The sequence below is a fragment of the Peromyscus eremicus genome, chromosome 20 (genome assembly GCF_949786415.1).
Source record: "Peromyscus eremicus chromosome 20, PerEre_H2_v1, whole genome shotgun sequence".
NCBI lineage: Eukaryota > Metazoa > Chordata > Mammalia > Rodentia > Cricetidae > Peromyscus > Peromyscus eremicus.
Window position 1 is genome coordinate 57274614 of NC_081436.1, and position 21566 is coordinate 57296179.

At 38.8% G+C, this 21566-nt stretch overlaps 1 protein-coding gene across 3 annotated transcripts in view; it reads left to right on the plus strand.

Moving 5' to 3' along the window:
* The window catches only part of Angpt1 (angiopoietin 1), a 250764-nt gene extending 229411 nt beyond the window's left edge, over nt 1-21353 (plus strand). For all 3 annotated transcript variants that reach the window (XM_059247853.1, XM_059247852.1, XM_059247854.1), the window contains exons 8-9: nt 6152-6282; nt 18955-21353. In XM_059247853.1, the coding sequence (XP_059103836.1) occupies nt 6152-6282; nt 18955-19115 (292 nt within the window). In that variant the 3' untranslated portion in view covers nt 19116-21353. The remainder of the gene's footprint in view (nt 1-6151; nt 6283-18954) is intronic.
* Nucleotides 21354-21566: the final 213 nt, after the last annotated feature.

Below are 21566 nucleotides of genomic sequence, written 5' to 3' on the forward strand. Positions count from 1 at the left end.
TGTTAAACCAGAAGCAGTCCTTGGCCACAGCTTTAGTGTCATGGCTGTATTGGGAAACTCTGTCTGATTGAGTCACTGCTACCAGGCTCTGAAAAAATACCCGTGTGTGGGGGTGGAGGTAGTGTTATCTGCGTTTTTTTCAAGTAACTGTAAGAAAGACACATTACTTTCATTTGTTGACCGGGAGAGGGACCTTGAAGCAAAAATAAAAATGTGCTCAGCTTGTGAGTACCTAGGGCCTTAAGGTTTGATATTTCAGACTCCACTTGTTGTTTAAGATTTCAACATTGTGAAAGATGGGGGTGGGGAGTTCACTGAAGTTATTGTATGATGTGTAAAGACATTTGGAAGCCTGCTCTCCCATAACAGAATGTACTATCATCATGCATTTACTGAGAAATGTAATAGCTTCATCTTTCCACTTGTTGAAATTTCTGAACCTGAAGGGAATAAACTATACTTTTCATACAGATAACTGGAGAGCTGTGACTAATTTCAGTGTATACCCCTTGGACTCATTTTCCTATCACATAGTAATTGGAAAAAATTCAAATGCTGATAGACTTTATAGTTACTAGCATATTATACTCACAAACTTTTTTTCCTTAGAGAAAAAAAATAAAGATGCAAACCATAACAGTCTTTCACATGGGTCTTTGTTCACATCTGATTGTCTCCTTTGGCGCATCTTTCTTTGCTGTTGAGTACCCCACACCCACTCTTTCCTGCTTCCTTATTTCTGCCCCTCTAAATATTTTGCTGTGGAAGAGCATTTTGTTTTCATCTACTAACCCATCATCCTTCAGGCCAGCCACTTCTTCCCTAGCTGGAACAATGATAAGTGCTTGGGATTCCCACAGAGTTGTTTGGGAAGAAGCTTCGTCTCCAGTGGCTCACACTTTAGGTTCCATTTCACCAGAACCAACTGCGAAGAGAGTCTAGTCTTTTATTTTGTAAAAATGAAGGTCCAATTTCAACAACTTAGCTGAATAGAGAAAGGCAGAAGTACCTCTCTACATGTAAGAATTAAAAATCTTGGCCACACCCACAATTCAAAAGAAAGGTAGAAGATCTTTTGAGCCTCAATTCAAAGAAGTTTCCTTATATAATTACAAAAATAATACTTGGCATTAATGAGTGGCCAGTCTTATTTACCTGTAGCAATTAGTCACCTGTGGATGTTGATTTTTGGTCAACAACTGTGACTCTAATGCCTTCATAACAGAGAAGACAGAATGAGTTCCTGGAAAGAGCCTGTTCCTTGACCTGGGTTTCTCTGGGGTCTCTGTAGGACTCCACAGACTCACAGCTGTTCTTATTTGCAAAGTTCTTTTAAAAACGTTGGAAAAATGTTAATTTTATAAAATTTTACCTCTGTTTCCCAATGAAAGAGAATGGGTATCAAAGCAAGCATCTTTTCTTACATCATGGGCTGCCCCTCTGTAACATACTAAGGACATTGTCATGGAGAACCATATCAGGTACGTTACCAATGCATCTCATTGGGATCAGGGACAAATCCATTATACTCAAAATAATGGTCTCCTCTATTTCTTAAAATGCCTTATACAAGTGTATACCTGATGTGTTTCTGAGTGTTTATGTGTGTGAGTAAAGGCATGAATGTGCGGAGATCAGAAGACAGCCTTGGGTGTCAGTTCCTGCCTTCCACCATGTTTGAGACTCTGTCTTTTCACTCATTTCTGTCTACAACAGGCAGCTCTACCTACCTGAGAGCTTCTGGTACTTCTCTGTCTCTCATCTCACTGAAGCAGTTCTCAGATGATGGGCAACACTGCCATGCTCTGTCCTGTGTGGGTTTGGGACATCCTAATTCAGGTCCTACATTTTCATGGAAACTACCTTTGCCCAGTAGACCATCTTCCCAGCCCCCCTCTACTTTAAAATCACTCCAACAAATCAATACACTGGTATTTTTATTGTACCTTTATGGCTCATCTACCTTGTTTAAATAATTTGTATTTTGACTAGCACCTTGAGAAAATATTTACCTTATTATACTCTTTTCCTTTACAATAAAGAATGTTAGCTGAAAAATTTACTTTATGCATAATTTTACTTTGAGTTAGTTTCCTAATCTCCATGGCTGTGCACATAATACAAATAAGGCATTTACTAAAAAAAAAAACAGAAGAACTAACAGGAAATAGATATAACCTTTCTTCCTTGATCTGTGCACTTAATATTTTGAACATGGTTTTGTATTTTTGGAAAACTGAAAAACTGAGACAAAAAAAAGTGGGAAGATTAAAAGGAAATGAGCCTGGCAAAGGACATAAATATTCCCTCAGAGGGATATATATTATGTCAGGGATAGTAGATGTTACAGATATTCTCATCTTCAGAACATATTTATTCCTGGATGCATATTGAGAGACATAAAGGCACTCGCAAACGTATTATAACTGTGATACATTCAGACCACAGCTTCCATGTGATGCCAGAGAAGAAGAATATGTGATGGCTGGGAAGATGGTAATAAAACAGTACCCCAAGTTCATGTTGTAAAGACATGTGTAAAGTGCAATGTCCTTTCCATTTTCATTCATACATGAGGAGAAACGACTTTAAAGGGTACAAAATGGGCAATGATGTTTTGTTCTAAAGAAAGAGACAAAGAGCTGGAGAGGTGGCTTAATAGTTATGAGCATTCGCTGCTCTTGCAGAAGACCTGGGTTTGATTCCCAGCACCCAAATAGTGATTCAGAACTGTTAATAACTCCATTTACAGAGGATCTGATGCCCTCTTCTGGCCTCCTAAGGTACCAGACACAAATGTTGTGCCACAGACATGCACGCAAGCAAAAAACTCATGCACATAAGGAAAAAAGAAATAAATCTTTAAAGGAGAAAGAAATAGAGAAAGGAAATATGGCTATGACTAATCACTGAAATTCTTATAGGGATGTATTTAGACATTACAAATATACTTAACATAGATAATATCTCCTATTGGGAAGGCGAAACAAGAAAAAAGACTAAGCATTCATAATATGTGGGTAGGGGAGGGAGTATGGAGGAATGGGAGCTTGAGGGAGCAGGTAGGATGGACTGGCTGGGTGTGGGAGGCAGATTGGAGGTGGGATGGAGGGTGAAGTAATGAAAGAGATGTTTTGATAGGGGGGCATTTTGGAGTTATGGAGAAACCTGGTGTCAGGGAAACCCCCAGGAATCAAAAAGGATGACCCCAGCTAAGACTCTGAGCTATAGTAGAGAACTGGCTATCTACTATAATCAGATAGGTGACTACTCTAATTGTCATCAGAGAGCCTTTATCCTGTAACTGGTGGAAGCAGATGCAGAGATCTACAGCCAAGCACTGGACCGAGCTCTGGGAGTCTTGCTGAAAAAAAAGAGGAGGGATTGTACTAGCCAGGATGGGTCATGATGAGGGAACCCAGAGAGACAGCTGACCTGAGCTTGTGGGATCTCACGGACTCTGGACCACGAGTTAGGGAGCCTCCAAGGGACTGACCTAGGTCCTCTGCACGTGTGTCACAGTTGTGTACCTTGTTCTCTTTGTAAGGCTCCTAGTAGTGGGATCGAGAGTCCCTGGCGCTATGCTGGCTCATCAGAACCTGTTCAGCATGCTAGATTACCTTGCCTAGCCTTGATTCAAGGGAAAGAACTTGGTCCTGCCTCAACTTGACATGTCATGCTTTATTCAAGCTGCTGGAAATCTTGCTGCTTTCTGAATGGAGGCTGAGGAGGAGTGGAAGGGAAGGGGGTAGTTTGGGAGTGGGGGTGGAGCAGGAACACTGGGAGGAGGGAGGAGAACCTGTGGTTGGTATGTAAAACAAATGAAAAAAATGTTATTTAAATCAAATTTTGAAAAATGAAATATCGAGGGCAGTGCAGGTAGTTTGGGGACTGGCTTATTTTTACTCAGCAATACTTCGCTAATGCTGCCGTAGTGCTTGTGATCTCGCTCCCATTCTCCTTTTTATTGGAACACAAATCTCTTTGTCTGAGGTTAATAATTTTTCATCCACTCCTCTATTGGAAGATATCTTGTTTGCTTATAGTTTTCAATGATTGTGAATAAAACTGCTAGGAAAAAAATAGGGATTGGGTCTCTTTCCTGCATTAGCACTTGGGACATTTATCCTGTTTCTCAGGTCTGAAAACAGAAGCGTATATGTGACCATTCAGTATCAGAAAAGTAGGATTAGAAGCTCTGTATGCTGCTCTGAACTGGAATTATTAGCCACTGACACCAGCCAGATTGAATTAGAGTTAATCGTATATTTTACTCTGTCTTAAAATCTACAAAAAACTAGAGTAAATAAATAAGCAAACAAAAGAACCAAAAAAAAACCCCTCAAAACATGAAACAGTACTATGATTCCCTAAAACAAAAATTAGTAAACATCGCTAAATAATGAGAAAATATTACATCATACGAATATCTAGATGCAAACACAAGTCACATGTATTTGTATTTCTCCAAATTTTATTTGACCTTTAATACTACCACTTAATATCTTGCCAGAGCTGGTCCAGATCCTAGGAGACTGTTACACATGTAGATATTAACTACCACTGACCATGTGTGGGTACTACTCACAGAAATGGAGACAGGAACAGTTTGAAAACTTTGCTAAATGATGTTGGTGAGAATCTACATTGATAGAGAGGAAGGGAGAATGCGGTGGGATGATGCTCTTGCACACTATAAAGATATATCACTGGAATGAGTTTAATAAAACACTGGTTGGCCAGTCACCAGGCAGAAAGTATAGGCAGGGTGACCAGATTAGGAGAATTCTGGGAAGAGAAAGGGCAGAGGCAGGAGTCCAGAGCCAGTTGCAGAGGAAGCAAGATGAGAATGTTGCACTGAGGAAAGGTACCAAGCCATGTGGCTAAACATAGATAAGAATCATGGGTTAATTTAGGTATAAGAGCTAGTTAGTAACAAGCCTGAGTTATCAGCCAAGCATTTATAAGTAATACTAATCCTCCGAGTCAATTATTTGGGAAGCGGCTGCTGAGTATTTGGGAACAGGCAGGCAGGAGAGAAATTTCTGTCTATAGGAGAAAACCACAAGTACCAAACTGCCGATGCTGATCACTGCATCCCAGATGCTCAGAGCCCCAGGAAGAAACTGAAGGACCTGGGCAAGCTCTCGTTGTCCAGGAAGTGAAAGGAGTGACAAGAAAGAGGATAACCACTAGATAGGAAGCTGACCAGATACCTTCTGTGACTTCCCATGGTTTCCGTGTGGCATCAATGGATAGGCCACAGATCTGTAGTAGTCATAGATGATCGTTGAAAATTCAATTTTTGGAGACCTATTAACCAGGCCTTTACTCAAAGGATCTGATGATTTGCTGTATACACATCATTAGAAAGTCATTTATCTAAGTTATTGAAAATTATATGTAAGAAATGTTTCTAGAGAGTAAGTTGGGTTCTTTAAATGGTGTCAGTTTTAAGATTAAGTAATTGCTGGGGCTTTGAACATATTTTTTTAGTAAACTACTAGAAAGAAATATCTCAGATACAGACTAGTTCATGTGACCTAAGTCGAAAGGCCTAAGGGGCCATAGAAAGTGAGACATGCAGTGTGTGCTTAGCAAACATTTGTTTTGAGGGTGCTACTTGCAGGTTGGGGTCACCTTCATCTTTTCTATGAGTCTTTGTCATTGAGACTCAGTAATAGTGGTTGCATTCATATTAAAAAATGTTTAGTGTAATATCTGCATGAGGTATTAATGAAATAGTCTGCTGCATTGACATTCTAAGGGGGATTTCTATTTGGAAACTAATAACTATAAGAATAAATTCCATTTCTTTTTGGGAGTTCTGCATTATCAGAGAACAAATGGGCTCCTGTATGCACAGCATAATAAACACCATGCTTGAGCCACAGGGAATTTTACCCACTCATAATTTGGAGTTGGTGCCCCACCCCCCATACAAATATCTATAATCTCTGTCCCTCTCACCCTCCTCGCTCCCTCTCTAACTCCCTCTCTCCTTCTTTTATCTTTTGACTTTTGGTTCAGAAAGTGATTTGTTGGAAGGGCTGAGTTCAAAGAAAGGAGGAAAAAGAAGTTAAACATTCAACAGATTGTCGTCTAGGTTATGCTGTTCAAGTGGCTGATCTTTCTTTCTGTTTAACTGCAGGTTATATTTAAAGGGTCACACGGGGACAGCAGGCAAACAGAGCAGCCTGATCCTTCACGGTGCTGATTTCAGCACGAAGGATGCGGACAACGACAACTGTATGTGCAAATGCGCCCTCATGCTAACAGGAGGTAAGTCCAGGCGGCCTTGCCCTGAGCTTGCATTTGTTGGTTTGAAGTTGGGGATTCCTTATCCCTGAGAAAAGGGCTTGATCTCCTGGTCAGGAAACTGAGGATCAAGTCCCTAGAGATCAGTTAGCTCTGCACAGGGGTTTATCCTGTTCTTGTGCAGGGCATTGCTGACATTCCTTGAGCTTGTCTCCCCCTTCATCTGTGATAGGAATGTCCTAAGTTCCATTCTAAGTGAATTCTTTGGATCCTTGAAGTACCAGGTTTTAAAAGAATCTCTAAGTTGCTCTTAGTGGTATATAGAACATTACTTCTGTTCAAATGCTTTACAATTATGCAGTCAATCTTACTGATGAATTTTCATATAGAATCAGTACAAAATGGAGAGATGTATTTAAACCTAAAGTTACACACTCAGACCAACTTTGCCAGGGTTTTGAAAAAGATTTTATCTGCTATAGCAAACACTACTAAACAGCATTGTGTCACTATATAAGAAAGTTGGGTTTTTTTGTACCATTCCAATTCTTTTTCAGCATTTTGAGTGTTTCAAAGTGAAACTTCAAATTTGCTACTGAAATAACTGTAACATTTATCCAACATTTAATAATCACTTTTTTACCCAAGAAAAAGAAGTTTTTCCTGAGTTTCAGGCTCTGCTAGGCAAAACGGCTCCTCTTAGATCCAGATATATTCTTTTTCTTATATTTTTCTGTTTCTCTTCCATTATAGCAAGGTGTACTGATCTCTTCTCTAAAGGAATTCTGAGCTTTGCATGTTAAAATGCCTTTGTACTTACCTAATTGTTGGTTTAAAGAAAAATGTAAACTATTAAAACGCTGTACACATATACAAAAATCTTCCAGAAGTTGTTACAGTGATTGACTGAAGTAGGGAACACTAACCTACAACCCAGCAATGTAGAACATGAGTAGTTCAGGTTTTCTCAGGAAAGGGGTGATTATGAAGAAAACCTCTATATTAATGACGCTTTTTACTCAAAATTGTAATTCTGTCTCTTAACAGAAGAATAGGTGTCCCTATCATCAACCATTCTGACATTCTTTTTGGGTTACCTAGAAAAATCTTTTCCATGTTAGTATGTAGAGAAACTGTCCTTCCTCTAGTGTGATGCATAAGGAACTTCATGGAAAATGCAGTGTATGGTGTGTGAATGTTCATTTTTTAATCCATGAAATTGCTCTCAAGTTTTAAATCCAATAAAATGAATTTTTAAGTTGGCGTTTCTGTCACACATTTCCAGAACACAGAAAAATAGGAAAACTTTTAGAGTAATCTTTCCTTGAGGAGGCCCTTATGGCCATCCCCCTGCCTTGCTACCACTATCAAATCACAGCCTTAAAACCCACGTCACCCACAGTGACATAATTTCAATGTGAGATCTGCCTAGTCCCAAGGACAGCATGACATGACTCTGCTTCTACCGTATTCACTATCATGTTTCAGTTCTCAATATATCACTTAGGCATCACAATTTGAGATCACCAAGCATATACAAGTTACCTATGTGTAACTCTGAGATCTACATCTAAAAAGCAACATTACAAGTCTCAGAATTCTTTTAAAGTGGTAGCCACAGGTGTATCTTGCATCAGTCACTTCTCTGGTTCCATAACTAACATTATACAAAGATATGAATGTTCCAGTTTGGCACCCATTTTAGTGTTGAAATTGACTTCATATTCTCCACTCATATTTTAACAGACACATTTTTCTAGTAAATAACTACAGTTCTTGAACAACCAACAGTGAGATCCTTCTAATGTGTCCTTGGAAGAGCTTCCTCTGTGTCCGTGTTCCTGTCAGGATAATACAAACAAGGTGTCAAGAGGGAATTTACTTCTTGGTTGTTGAGAAGCCACCACTGCTCAGAGTTATGATCTTACTTCTGTCTCACATGACTGAACTCTGTCATAGTCTTTCATCCGTAATTACTCTTGGACTTGCTTCTCACTCACTAATAAACCCATACGTTGGGAAGAGAAAACCTCCACTTAATGCTTGGGCTAGAATAGTCTAAGTAGATGTGTTTTTGTAATAAACACCACTACCCTGTCAAATATCCTTTTGAAACAAGCCAGGTCTTGTAAAGCCATTCACACTGAAAAGCTAAGCTGTGGAATGTAGAGAGCTGAGAACTGGAAATCATAGGCATGAATGTCAATGGCCGTCCAAATCACTGAAGCATGGCCTGGAACGTATGTCCTACAGAGCTACTACCCACCACTGTCTGTTCCTCATCAAATTATCCCTTCCAAATGAGACCATTCCATTGTCTGATGACTTTTCCTTTCCTTTTCTTTTATAAATTGTGTCTGAGCTCACTCCCGCTTCATCGTGTCTCTTTTAAGCACCGAGAGCCTTCACAGTTTGAAAGTAAGAACTTGTGGTTTTTGTCATCTGCTGAAGAGTGTCAAGGTTGAAGTAAGATTTAATGCTCTCTAACTGTCCTAGAGCATTTTATTTAAGGACATGGAGGGGTTAGAGTCGAAGGCTGTAGTGGCATTGTCACTTTCATTGGTTAAAGGCTGGAAGCCAGAAGGTGAACTCAGCTGAAAGCAGAAATGGAAAATCAAGGGGTTTGAGCCTTTCCCTTCTCTCTTAACATCGTTACTGCTTCCTACCAATTTAACATACACTTAATGAGTATGGGTTAAGAAACTAACCTACTGCTAGATAAATAAACTGAGTAGATTAGAGCCCATCTCAATTTAAAAAAAAAGAGGTTGTCAGAAAAATAATGCACAAAGAATGAGGTAGTTTTGAACCATAACAGTTTTATTGACAAAACATAAATTATGATAGAATTATAAGGAGCAAGGAAGAAACTTTAGATCGAGCCTCCAGGAGTCAGTCACTAGAGTGAACTTCTGGAAGGACAGTGCCTTCCCCATTGTAGACATTTGCAAGAACTGAAGAGAAGGCTTTTGTTTTAAAGAATTGAGTTATGATCTTTCCTGTAGGGTAGGTGGGGTAAAAACAGTATCAACCTCTCTTCTGGTTCTGTGTTTCTGTTCTTTCATATAGTCATTGTAGAGCTAATAAGAAAAACAAATGCAACACATAGGTGATAATCCATGTGCTCAACATTGTTGAGTTGAAGGGGGGCACACCATGAGCCGAGGCAGCATCGTACATTGGCATGTGCTGAAGCAGACAGCACAATGTTTTGTAGCAGCTCATAAGCATGTAGACTTGTTCTCATGTTAACAGGAAACCAGTAATTCTTCCGCCCAGTTTAAATATTGAATAATTTTATATTTTATACCAATATTTATTTGACCAGTGAATACATTTCAATATCAATATTGCCGCACAGAGTTTTCTACTGAAATGCCTTCTGAAGTTAGAACTAAATAGAATGACTTATCAGCAGGGACTGATAAGCAGCATATATCTGTGCTGTGTGATTGCCATTGGCTTTAGGAACTGTTCTCAGTTTTGCTGTAGGTTCCTCCCTATATAAAGGACAATACTGTGAAGCTCTGTCTGTAGTAGATGGGAGGCACTGATGAAGAGATAGCAAACACTTACTTAGCCCATCAGGAGACTTCTCTGTGCACTCTTAAACTCAAAGAGGGTGATCAATTTCATTAAAATTGATTAGTTTTAACTACTACTTAACATTAAGACAAAGCCAATGCAATGTCATTCTGTGCACACTTTTGTTTGTCTGTATTTATTGTACTTAAAATAGTTGTGCAAAAAACTGAATCAAACACTAGGAAAATAAAGAACTACTATTAGACTGTCACTTTCAAAGTAAATTTATCTTCATCTAGAGTATAGTCCTTGGTACTAAATCAAGAATCTTCAAAATAAATAGTTGTAAAAGTCAGTGTAAACCTCAATTACTAAGCTTTATTTATACAATCAATCTAAGTATCAAATAATTATATAAACAATTCTGTCTTAAAGTTCGTAATAAAATGCAATTATTAGAAGTTGCTAACAACAAAAAACCATCAGTGTGGTTTTATTTTACTTCCCTTTCCTTATTTAAGTTTTGCTTCAATATGATTTCCATATTTAGTATATAATATAAAAGCTATGTAAAAATGTGACCTAACCTTCGTCAGAAAGAATCTGTTGCGGTAGAAACTCTGCCCTCTTTTCCCACGCATAAACCATGTCAGCTGGCAGGCAAGGCTTTCTTAAGCTAACAAGGGATATTTTTCAGTTCCATCCTAAAAGAACAGCCAAAGCCATCCACATAAATTTTTTAGTATGTCCTGGGTCTTACCAGATGCTAGCAGTAGAGTTGATAAATGCTTCCTCTGCTTGGGCTCTAACCTTGACAAAGACAAACGAAAACACTAGCTGCTTCTTCACGTGTTGAATGACATGAACGTGACAGGATCCTTGGGAAAATGGAATCAAGCTGGCATTTTTAGGACTTCAGGAAGGGCCGGGCAAAGCTTTATCAGAAGAGTGACAATCCTCACTTTGTATGTTTAAATGGTACGAGAAAATCCACGTGGATCATCTGAGGCTGAGTGAACAAAATCTACATTGAATTAGTTTTATTTCAACTCACTTTTTAAATGTGGTACAAACTGTATCTGCCCGGTCCACACACACACACACACACACACACACACACACACACACACTCCATATATGCCCCCTGCATTCTAACTGTGTGCTGCCTACTGCTGTGTCTCCAGATCCTGTTAGAGTGTGGCACACAACACGAGCTCAGCGAGCATTGGTTTCAATGACTATGTTCTCAGACACTGTGAGAGGATCCTCACACTCACCAATGTCCACAAATAATCCTGAGAAAAGTCCTAAAAATATTCAAGTGTGATTGATCCTTTTACATAAAGTTATATGTAGAGCATGTGGTAACATATAAATGTTTGAACAGACAATCATGGAACAAAAGGATGACTAACTAATCAAGAATTAGTACCAGCCTCTAAGATCACAAAACCCAAGAAGAAGGACATCCAGAACTGCAAAAGTTTTGCTTTTAGGCTACTGACTTTCAAATAAATTTGATCTCCCCAAACTCAACGCTCAGCATTATATTTGTGTTTTTCCGGTACATAGTATATTTGTTTCAAAAATAACAAAGGGAATTATTCACAAGTTTGGAGGAGAATGAAGTAGAACTATAATCTGTTAGCCTTTTGCACATAGCATAATTATACCAATGGCAAAACGCTACAGCCTCAGGCTGGTAGCTGATTCCATGTGAGAAACAAGGAAATAAACAGCTTGATTTGTGTTGCAGTCCCTAAAACAGCAATACTTACCTAGCTTTGATGTTTTGCAGACTTTTTGCATTAGCCTAAATGATCTGTATTTCATAATTCAGATGCAGCTTATCAAACCCTTTTGATTAGGGAAAATATTAATTCCTTTCACAAGATCCAAGACAGAGAAAAGTTAGATCATTTGCCATTTGCCTGTGTTCACAGAACTGGTGTCAGAAGTCTGAGCTGCACACATGTACTTAACCCCAAGGTCATCACCCTATTGCTTCTACTACCTCTGTTGGGAGTAAAGGCATTCAAAGAGAATGAAGGGGTTGTATTTAAATGCTGAAAGACTACTTTCACAAGCATTTCCTCACTCACCATGCTTAAAGGTGAACCGGAGTCCATGGGAGAGAAAGACAATAAGAATACACATACAAGATTCAAATAAATTCACTGTTACTGGCCAGAGTAAACAACTTTTCAACTTTGGAACAAAGAGGAAAAGAAAGAAACCTACACACACACACACACACACACACACACACACACACACACACATGTTGCTGGAGAACTTTTCTCCAGCTCCTGCCACCAAGTCCCGCCAGTCCCAGAGCCCACTTATAAAATAAACACACAAATTCTTACATTATTTAAACTGCTTGGCCATTAGCTCAGGCCTGTCATTGTCTAGCTCTTACTCTTATATTTAGCCCATTTCTATTAATCTTTACTTTGCCACATGGCTCCTGGCTTACCGGGATCTTCCCATGCGGCTTGTCATGATGGCGGCTGGCAGTGTCTCCCTCCCAGCCTTCCACTTCCCAGAATTCTTCTCCTTGTCCCGCCTATACTTCCTGCCTAGCCAATGGCCAATCAGTGATTTATTTACTGACCAATCAGCAACACACTTGACATACAGACCATCCCACAGCACTTCCCCTTTTCTTTTCTTAAAAAGGAAGGTTTTAACCTTTACATATCTCCAAAGTCAGCTTGGTATATTTGGGAATTTGGGCGTAGTTTCTCTTACTACTTCCTACTGGAGGGGGGTGCTGTATCTTATGGGGATACAAAGAAAATTTTAGAATTATGGAATAGTCCATGAGGCTGTATCGTCTGAGCCAGATGCCTTCAAACCATTCTGGATGTTGGATCATCTGGGCCATGGTGTCATTGGAGACCTTCAGGGGGTCTTGGCTGGTCAAATCTGATGTATCTTAATCTTGAACAAATCCATAGCCTCTGGCTTTCTGTGGGAACAAAAGAGACTCTTTTCCAAAGCAACATATCCTTATATCCAAATTTTGAAGTCAAGGTATCTTTAAAATATACATTTTGGCATAACTCAACAGCTTTTACAATCAAATGTTTTTCTGCAGTTAAAAATCCCAAAGACAACACAATCCAGATTCTCTGTGTAATATCCATTTTTACGTGGCTTATTTTTTATACTACCTTTACTGTCTCTTTAATGACTTTATTTTTTTTAAAACTATGTATTTGTTTCTATAACTCTATATATCACCTTTTTTGTCTCTTTCAAGCCTACGTATCTTTTACACACATTGTAAACTATTACATCTGAATCTGTCTTATTGTGAATCTCTTGCCTTAAACTGCAGCAGCTGTGGCTGCTGGCTCCGCCCACCTCAGCTTCCCAACATGGCTACGTTTACCGCCAGCTCTGGGAGCTATCGTGGGTCTATGCTTTTATCCAAGCAGTGTATAGCCCAAAAACCTCTTTTTTTGTTTTGTACCTGCAAAGTCTAAATCCACCATGCAGCTTAATGTGCCACTTGCAGAGGCCTGATTCCCGCCATACTGCAGGTTGAGCACGCATGCCAGGAACCCACCAGTAGCTGAAACCAGCAGCTGCCGCTCATTTGAGAGAGACAATTAGGAAGCTGTTTTTAGCTCCATTTTAGAATCTTTTCTCAGGTTTTAGGTGGAAACTCTTGCCACCACGTTGGACGCCACACACACTCACACACACACTTGACCCGAGGGGATATAGTAAGAGATTAGAGAAGGAAGACAGACCTCTGAAAAGGCTCTTTGCCTCCCACCCACAGGAGTCATGCAGCTGTTCCTTGAAGCTTGCCATACAGAGGGTCAAGTAAATGACACATAAAGTCAGCAAGTGACTTCTGCATCATTATCATCTTGGTGGTCGCAATGGTACCCAGCACTTTAGCCCAGCCTCACCCCATCCTCACCAAGGAATAGGAAAGTCTTCCTTTCTATGAAGACTCTCCTGCATATTGATGATTAGATTGTGTGCATTAACATGAGTGAAAGAAATCCACAGCTATATCTTTTCACTTCACTGTATGTTTTACCTTAAAAAAAGAAGTGCTGAGAGACGTGTTGTTTAGTATCAGAGGACTGTGAGAGTTAGATTTCCTGACTTTCAAATAAATTTGAACTTCCTGAGTAGAAAGTTTAAAATCCAATTTCTATTTTCTGGGCAGAGTTTCATTTATTAGTGATAAAATGTGAATTTTCTGCTTCAAAGATAAAAGGCTCAAATAATTTTAAAGTCTTGGGAAGCCTGAGATAGTTATTGCAAAACTAACTTTTAATGAGTTAAGTGTAAATGAATTAGAAACATGCGTCTCAGATTTCTTATTAAAATATACACGAGGTTACAGGTTATAATGAAAAAATACTTGGTAAAGCCTATGTGAAGAGTTGCCGGTCTTCAAACATTTGAGACATTCTGTCAGTTCTTGCAATGACAAATGGAAGCTGCTTTCTTCTGGCCTTTACTTGCCTCACTGAGTTCTTCTGAGCCTAAAGTGTCTTTCCCAGTATACCACTCAGTGTGTGGCAATGTGTGCTGCATATGCCTACTAGTGCATGTAGACATGAGCGTGTGTGTGTGTGTGTGTGTGTGTGTGTGTGTGAGATGGGGGAGAGCTGTGAGTGAGGGGGGGTGGGGGCAGAGGTCGATGTCAATGTCCTTTGTTGTTCACTTTTTAACCTTTGGAGAGAGCCTCTCACTGAATCTGAGAGCCATGATTAGGCTAGGCTAGCTTGCCAATGAGCTTCAGGGATCTGGCTGTCTCCACTCCACTAGCACTGGGGTTAAGTCCTACTTTTCATGTGGGTTCAGGGCATCTGAAGTCAGGTCCTTATGTTTTCAGGTGGGCACTTCACTGACAGAGCCATATCCTCATCCTCCCAGTTCACTTTATAATGCATTTCCTATTTGTTACTCCAACAAATGACTAGGACAAAGGACAGAGTTAGTGATTTCTAATTCTTAACTGCTACAATTCAAGCATCTCACATCGTACCAGATGCAAAACCAGCTCTGTCCCAGCAGGTATTCCTGCAGAACCTCATACAGGAAAACAATATGTTACACAGTAGCTACTAATTTCAGTGACTTAACCTGTAGCTGCGAGACATTTGTGTACCTTACATTGACCACTCTTTATACCATCAGAATATATTCATTTAAAAGATCTAGCTATGATGAGCAATTTTTGTAAAAAGATAAAAAGTGAAAAAAGAAACTATTAGAAGTGTTTGACAAAAAGAAATGCCTCTGTTGCTTACTTGGTCTTAGTGCATATATCAAAATCTTGCTCAAAAGAAATGACAACTTCCTCCACATTGAAGTTCAGGATATTTTATAAGGAAACAAAAATATTCATGAGAAATATTTACATTTTGTTTTCTGTCATGTGAATTCATCAACTTAACTGTCATCAATTGCTCCCTCATAGATTCTACTATCTGTGGCCCACTGATCTCCTAAAGATAACAATACTTCAAGCCTGTATCCCTTATCATACCAAGACTATCAATAAACAATATTAGATGCATAGGTACAGTGTTTTATACTATTATCACAGTGAACTGTACTCATTTGAATGTCGTTTTCATGTTCATATTTTTCTAATAAACTTACTTGAAAAAATAAAACAAAACATTGGCACCTATGACTTTATCTTTATTACTGCACTGTAGGACCCAGTGGAGCATCTGGCTCATTTTGTTCCCACTCTAACCCTTACCACTGCATGTCTACATGGCATTAAGCATATAAATAGAATTGTACAGGCTGCCATAAGCAGTGAATCATCTTATTTGGTTCTAATTGTGCTGCAATATAGTTGCTCAGACATAATCCATGTATTATGAATGCCACTTTTGAAGAGTTCTTTAAACTCTCTGAGCATTGAGGTCTCTATTACAGTTTTTGCCTTGCTGTTTGAAGAACAAAACAAGAGACCGTATCAAATGTATCTTTACATAATCAGTGGTACCATTAACTAAGCAGAAAATATCAAATACTATTGTTTTTGCTTAGGATTACTTTGTTTTTAACTGATGAGGTCCATCGAGGTTTTCTACCTACCAGTCAGCCACTCTCTTGGCTCTCTACTGTTCACCGAAAGTTTCCCAAACATAGTAACTAACTCTGTGTTCTCTCCACTTGTTTTCCCCAAATCTCCTCCCCATTGGCACTCAGCAATCCCAGCTGCTGGCAGACATTCTCCTGTTGATCTTCTAGGGCACACACTGCATTTAGAACAGCTTTCTGGCCACTAATTCATGTTCCTGGATCCAATGTAAAGGGTAAATGAATAATTTTTGGAGCTTCTTGGCCAATTAGGGTCTCTAGCCTCTTTATTTCCATTCTATACATTTCAATAACTATCTCCTAGTTTCTGACCATTTTTATCAATACAAATGCCCTGAAGTCAGAAATGTTGCTTTGGTTGACCCCTCATCCTCTGTGTCTGTCCATCGATGAGTATGTGTGAAATTGATTCTAGACTCGATTTTCTTGCTCATCATGCTGGTTAATATGCTCAGAATGGCTTTGACAGACAATATAGAAATACAGGCTCTTCACATTTTGACTAAACATTTAAGCTGGCAGATCTGTTTCCTTTGGTTATGTACAAGTTCCCATTGCTAGAGAATATTGTACTTGTTCACTTGATGATAGACAAGTAGTCTGGCTAAATTACAAATGTTTCCACAAAGATTGTTCAGCTTTCTGAGGCCATTCTTAACCTTCATTTCCTGGAAGTCTCTTTGTTTCCTGTGTGCCAGCCACAGTTAGGTTCTGTCTGTCTCTAAACACTTGCACTGGGCCCCTCCATCTTCCTACTGGCATCTGCAGCAGCTGTAGGGGTCCCTACTCATATTCACCTAGTTGCCTGGTGCTCTCTCTTCAGACCTCACGAAACATCAGTTTCTTCCAAAAAAGGAAAAGTTCTTTTCTTCTTAGCTCCTATTTTCTTTATGGTGCTCCTTATTGTGACCAGTAATGACCTGTTTCATTCTATTCATGCTTCTCAATGTGCATGTAGTTTCTGTGAAGTCAAGGATCATGGCTGTCTTGTTGAATATTGCATAACAACATTTGAATGAGGCAGGGAGCTAAATACAATAGGACCAAATATTTTATACAAGGGCATCCCTTACAACATCTTTGTAGTGAACTAAATCACTTCATAAAGAAAACTAGTCTGCATAGCCGGTGAACGAGAAGCCTGTAGCCTCTCCATGCCATTTGCTTAGCAAGCCCAACTGGGTGATGTATTAAGTATTTGCCCTTAGGGTAATGAACAAAAGCCTGGGTTATTTCATTCTGGAGTCTTCGGAGACTCCGGTGACTATTTCTCTCAGTGATGGTATTCTGGGACTGTTTCCAAAATGCCATCTTCATCACGATCACTTGGTTCACTAATTAGATAAAGTACACAGGAGAGATTTGCCTTATTTTATCACAGGATACCTGTATCCTATCTCTTCCCTGAGCTCAACCAAAGTACCCCATAACTGCAGCCTTTAGTGGCTCCCTTTACAGCTAGGCTGTGGTCTATTTCCATACTTTTTCCCCCCAGAACTGTTGTGACTTTCTATAAACCAGGTAGAGTTTACATTTTAGCATCAGTCCCTGGTTGCAGCTCATGGGATGATTCTTTGACTCTTCACTGCTTTCCTTACTAGTAAGAGCCTTTGCTTACTTCAGAGACAGGGAGGGATGATGACAAGACTGAGTGACTGAGTAAGGTGACAGAAGAATCCCAGGGATTACACAGGAAGGACGGAAGTTAAAACACAGAAGCAGTAAGGTGGAATTTAATTTCAGACTTTCTGCTTTGTCCCTTAAAGAGAATCTTCTGGGTAGATCAACTCCTTAAAATTAGAATATCTCCTGCAATATAAATCATGTGTTTTTCCTACAATACTGACCAAATGTTGGGGAACTGATTTTAAGGAAGGAAAGATAGAATCATACAGTTCTTCCTTTTGTGCCAAACAAGAGCTTCCTTGTCCCTCGTGTTTGGACCATGTTAACATTCATGCTGTGTGCAAACAGCATGGGATAGAGGACCTCTCATAATCCATCAGACTTACCTTACTGCTCCTCATATGGATGGGTGACTAATGCAGCTTGTTATGCCCCTGGTGTGACTTTATAAACATACCCCAGCTGCACTCACCTTCTAAAGTTGGAAGCAGGGGGAACTGATGTTACTTCATCTCACTTTTTCTGAAGTTTCTGCAAGACAATGCTCATGTCAGACAGCAGCTGGACAGCTTTCTCTTTCTTTAGCAATTAGTCCCTTAGGTATAGCTCTGCAATCAAATAGAGGTCAAGTGTATCCAAATAAAAATATTCTAGAATGTCTCTGGCATAAATCTCTCCCTACAGACTTCAATAGTGTTACTTCAGGAGAAAAGAACTATGATTTATCGGAGACGTCTAAAACTTTAGTTCATCAAGAAAATAGAGCTAGCTTGTTCAGTTATTCTAACATCCTGCGTAAGCACTGGGCCGCCACATCATTTTTCGGCTTGTTTTCCTTCCATTACATTTAAAAGCAATTTGAACAATCACAGATGAAATATTGCTAAATATGAGCTATATGGCCACTATTGGAAAATCTTCCATGTTGCTATAAATTATAGACAGGCTAGATACAACTTGAACTTCATAGGCACTAGAGTATCCAGCTAATTTTAGGATCAATTCTTAACAAAATCATTAAGTTAATAGAAAATATTTTTCTTACCTTTTAAGTGACATTTGTCTAAGCATCTGACATCACTAATACGCTGATAATTATTCTGTTCCCAGTTACAGATATAAGATGCAATTCTGAATTTGTATCCAGGCCTGACTTTATCTTAAAATCTAAGCTTAGAGGCTCTGCATAATTGCAGTGGGAAGTGAGTCCCAACCCTTCACACTGAAAGTTGGTTTGCATGAGTTTCCTTCATTCCAATTACTCGCACATGTTCAAAAAGTGCCATTTGGGACACTTCTTCTGGGATGGTACTGTTTCATTGCTTCCTGTTTGCAGAGAATCAGAACAAGTGTGAACAATACCTCATCAATCAAGCCAGTCTCTTTCCAATGTTAAGCCTGACCCCTTCTGTTTCTTATTTTTCCTCCCATTGGCTCATTTTTCAGGTTGGTGGTTTGACGCCTGCGGCCCCTCCAATCTAAATGGAATGTTCTACACTGCGGGACAAAATCACGGAAAACTGAATGGGATAAAGTGGCACTACTTCAAAGGGCCCAGTTACTCCTTACGTTCCACAACCATGATGATCCGGCCCTTGGATTTTTGAAAGCGCCATGCCAGGATTAGAAATCTGCGAAGAACCCTGGGGATGCTTCCTGAGGAGTTTTTTCGGAAGCTTCAGAAACAAACAGCATTGTCTCCCTTCCAGCAGCAAGTGGTTATGTGATGTCACCAAGGTTCTTGACTATGGATTTGGAGCCTTCTGAGTTCAAGAAAGTCTCCACTTGGGTCACTGTGTTCTAGTGAATCGTTTCCCGAGAACGGCCACTCACTGTCATGCTTTAAAAAGGGAGGAAACTGCTCAGCTCGCCGCGCTTCAAAGTGCTACCGGATCATATTTTGAACCTATAACACTGATGATAAACACAGCTTGTTTCATGTAAAACCAATGAAAAATAAACAGCAAAGAACATACATGAAAAAAAATAATAATGGGAGCAGGCCTGCCAGATCTGTTGACGACAGATTGCAGTGGTGAAGTGGTGTCATTCTAGGAAATCCTGCTAACACATCACACAGATGTCACTGCACAAATGTGACATAAAGAACCAGCCTTGTCCTCTGAATTGGCTAAAAGTTAGTTGGCTTCAGAAGCCCTTTTCAAGTATCATACTTACTAGTTGATTTCAGTGTTCCCGTGTTCAAGCGTAAATGCCATCCTTGAAAGTCACGGTGCAACACAGTACATGGAGGGTAACAGTGAGAGGTAGGAAGGTGCCCAAGGACTCTGAGTTTGGGGGATACCATTTTCAGAAGAGTCAAAATATGCCAAGAGTGGATACAGCAGGTAAAAATTACTCTCATGCTACAGTATTCACTTACATTGAAAATTGATTTGCTGATACGCAAATATGTTTAGAGCCTGAGTATATATTTAAAAAATAGAAACTTTATTATCCAGTTTCTAAAGCAGCATGCATGCAGTCAATGGTCTCATTGATGGTATATAGGAAAGCAGAATGTGGAGTACTTCAATTGGAACAGCCCATTGTACAGATCTTCTGACATGTATTTGCATATCTATGGCATCATTATTTTTAAAATGTTTGTAGGTCTTTAATTCTTCATCCAGATATTTTGTGCTAATTTAATTTTTTTGTTAATTAACTGCAGTGTACTTACAAAAAGCATCCTGCTCCAGTTCTTTACAAAAGTTACACTTTAAAGTCTAAAAAGAATGGAAGAATTTTAAATATCATTGTACATAGCACATTAGACTCTTCCATGTTAAACTCAATACCTGTTTAATCTGGAATATATAATGTTGTCCTCAACTGATGAGTACAAATATGAGTGTTCAAAGACATTTACTATACTACTTGATTAAATATATAACTCTTCGCATTGTTTTTATCTCCTTCAGGCTCTGTTTCTTCAAGTAATTTGTGTCTTGTAAAATAATACTAGTGGAGAAAATTGGCGTAACTCCTTATATATGAGAGATATAAAAACATCACTGTCATTTGACTAGGAAACTTCTGATTGTTAGCTGCTATAAGTGCCTTAGTTAAGATGTCTTTATGGCATAATCTATTGTAGTTTTGGACACGTTTTTGTGACAACTTGATGTTACTGCAGTATTCTATCAAGAAGTGCTCTTTGTCTACAAATGGTCAAGGTTACATTAGAAAAAAAATGTAACCCAACATGATTTACTATGAAATGAGAAAACTAAAATACACAGCAGTTCTGCTTTCTCAGAAAAGAAAGATTTTCTGTGAAATACAAATTTCAAAATACCAGTCTTGGTAATTGCATCCATAATGCCTTACTGGCTTTTCTCCATCTGGGAGAATAAAGCTATTCATGATTTTAAGAAAAGATTTTTCAACGTTTACCATCAAGTCTTTCTTATATTTATATGTCTGTATGAAATACTGTTTTTGCCTTACAAGTGGTATGTTCAGGAATTACAGAGTTTTTCTAACATTAGTGATTCCCTCAGAGCTCTCTTAAGCCTCTCGCCCTAAAATCCTTGTTTTCATTTAGGTGAAGGAAAAGGAATATTTTTGTGGTTCTGGTTGTTCTTGTTGTTCCCACAGATGTTTTAAAACCAGTCTTGGATTAGGTATACTGTTTTTCAATCCATATTACAAAAATAAAGTGAAATAATGAGAAAAAAGCATGGTATTTACTGTTTTTGTATTTGGATTTGAGAAATGAGATATTGTTTCCAATTATTTATAATAAAGCAGTATAAATGTTTAGTGACTCCATTGTGTACATTGTATAATGCCAACATGTCTGTAGCAATTTGACTTGCATAGCTTTTGCATTTAATTATTTCAGGATAAAATAATTAGATACTAGAATTTTGTCTTTCAATTTCTATTTCAATAAAAGTTATGTGGTTTCTATGAAAATATCTTCATAACAGTCACAACGTTATTTGTTTTAAATAAAATTGAAAATAATGTGTGCAACTTCATCTTGTTTTAATTATAGATTTTATAAAACTTAACTTCACAATCTATATAAGTATGGAATCACTATAAAA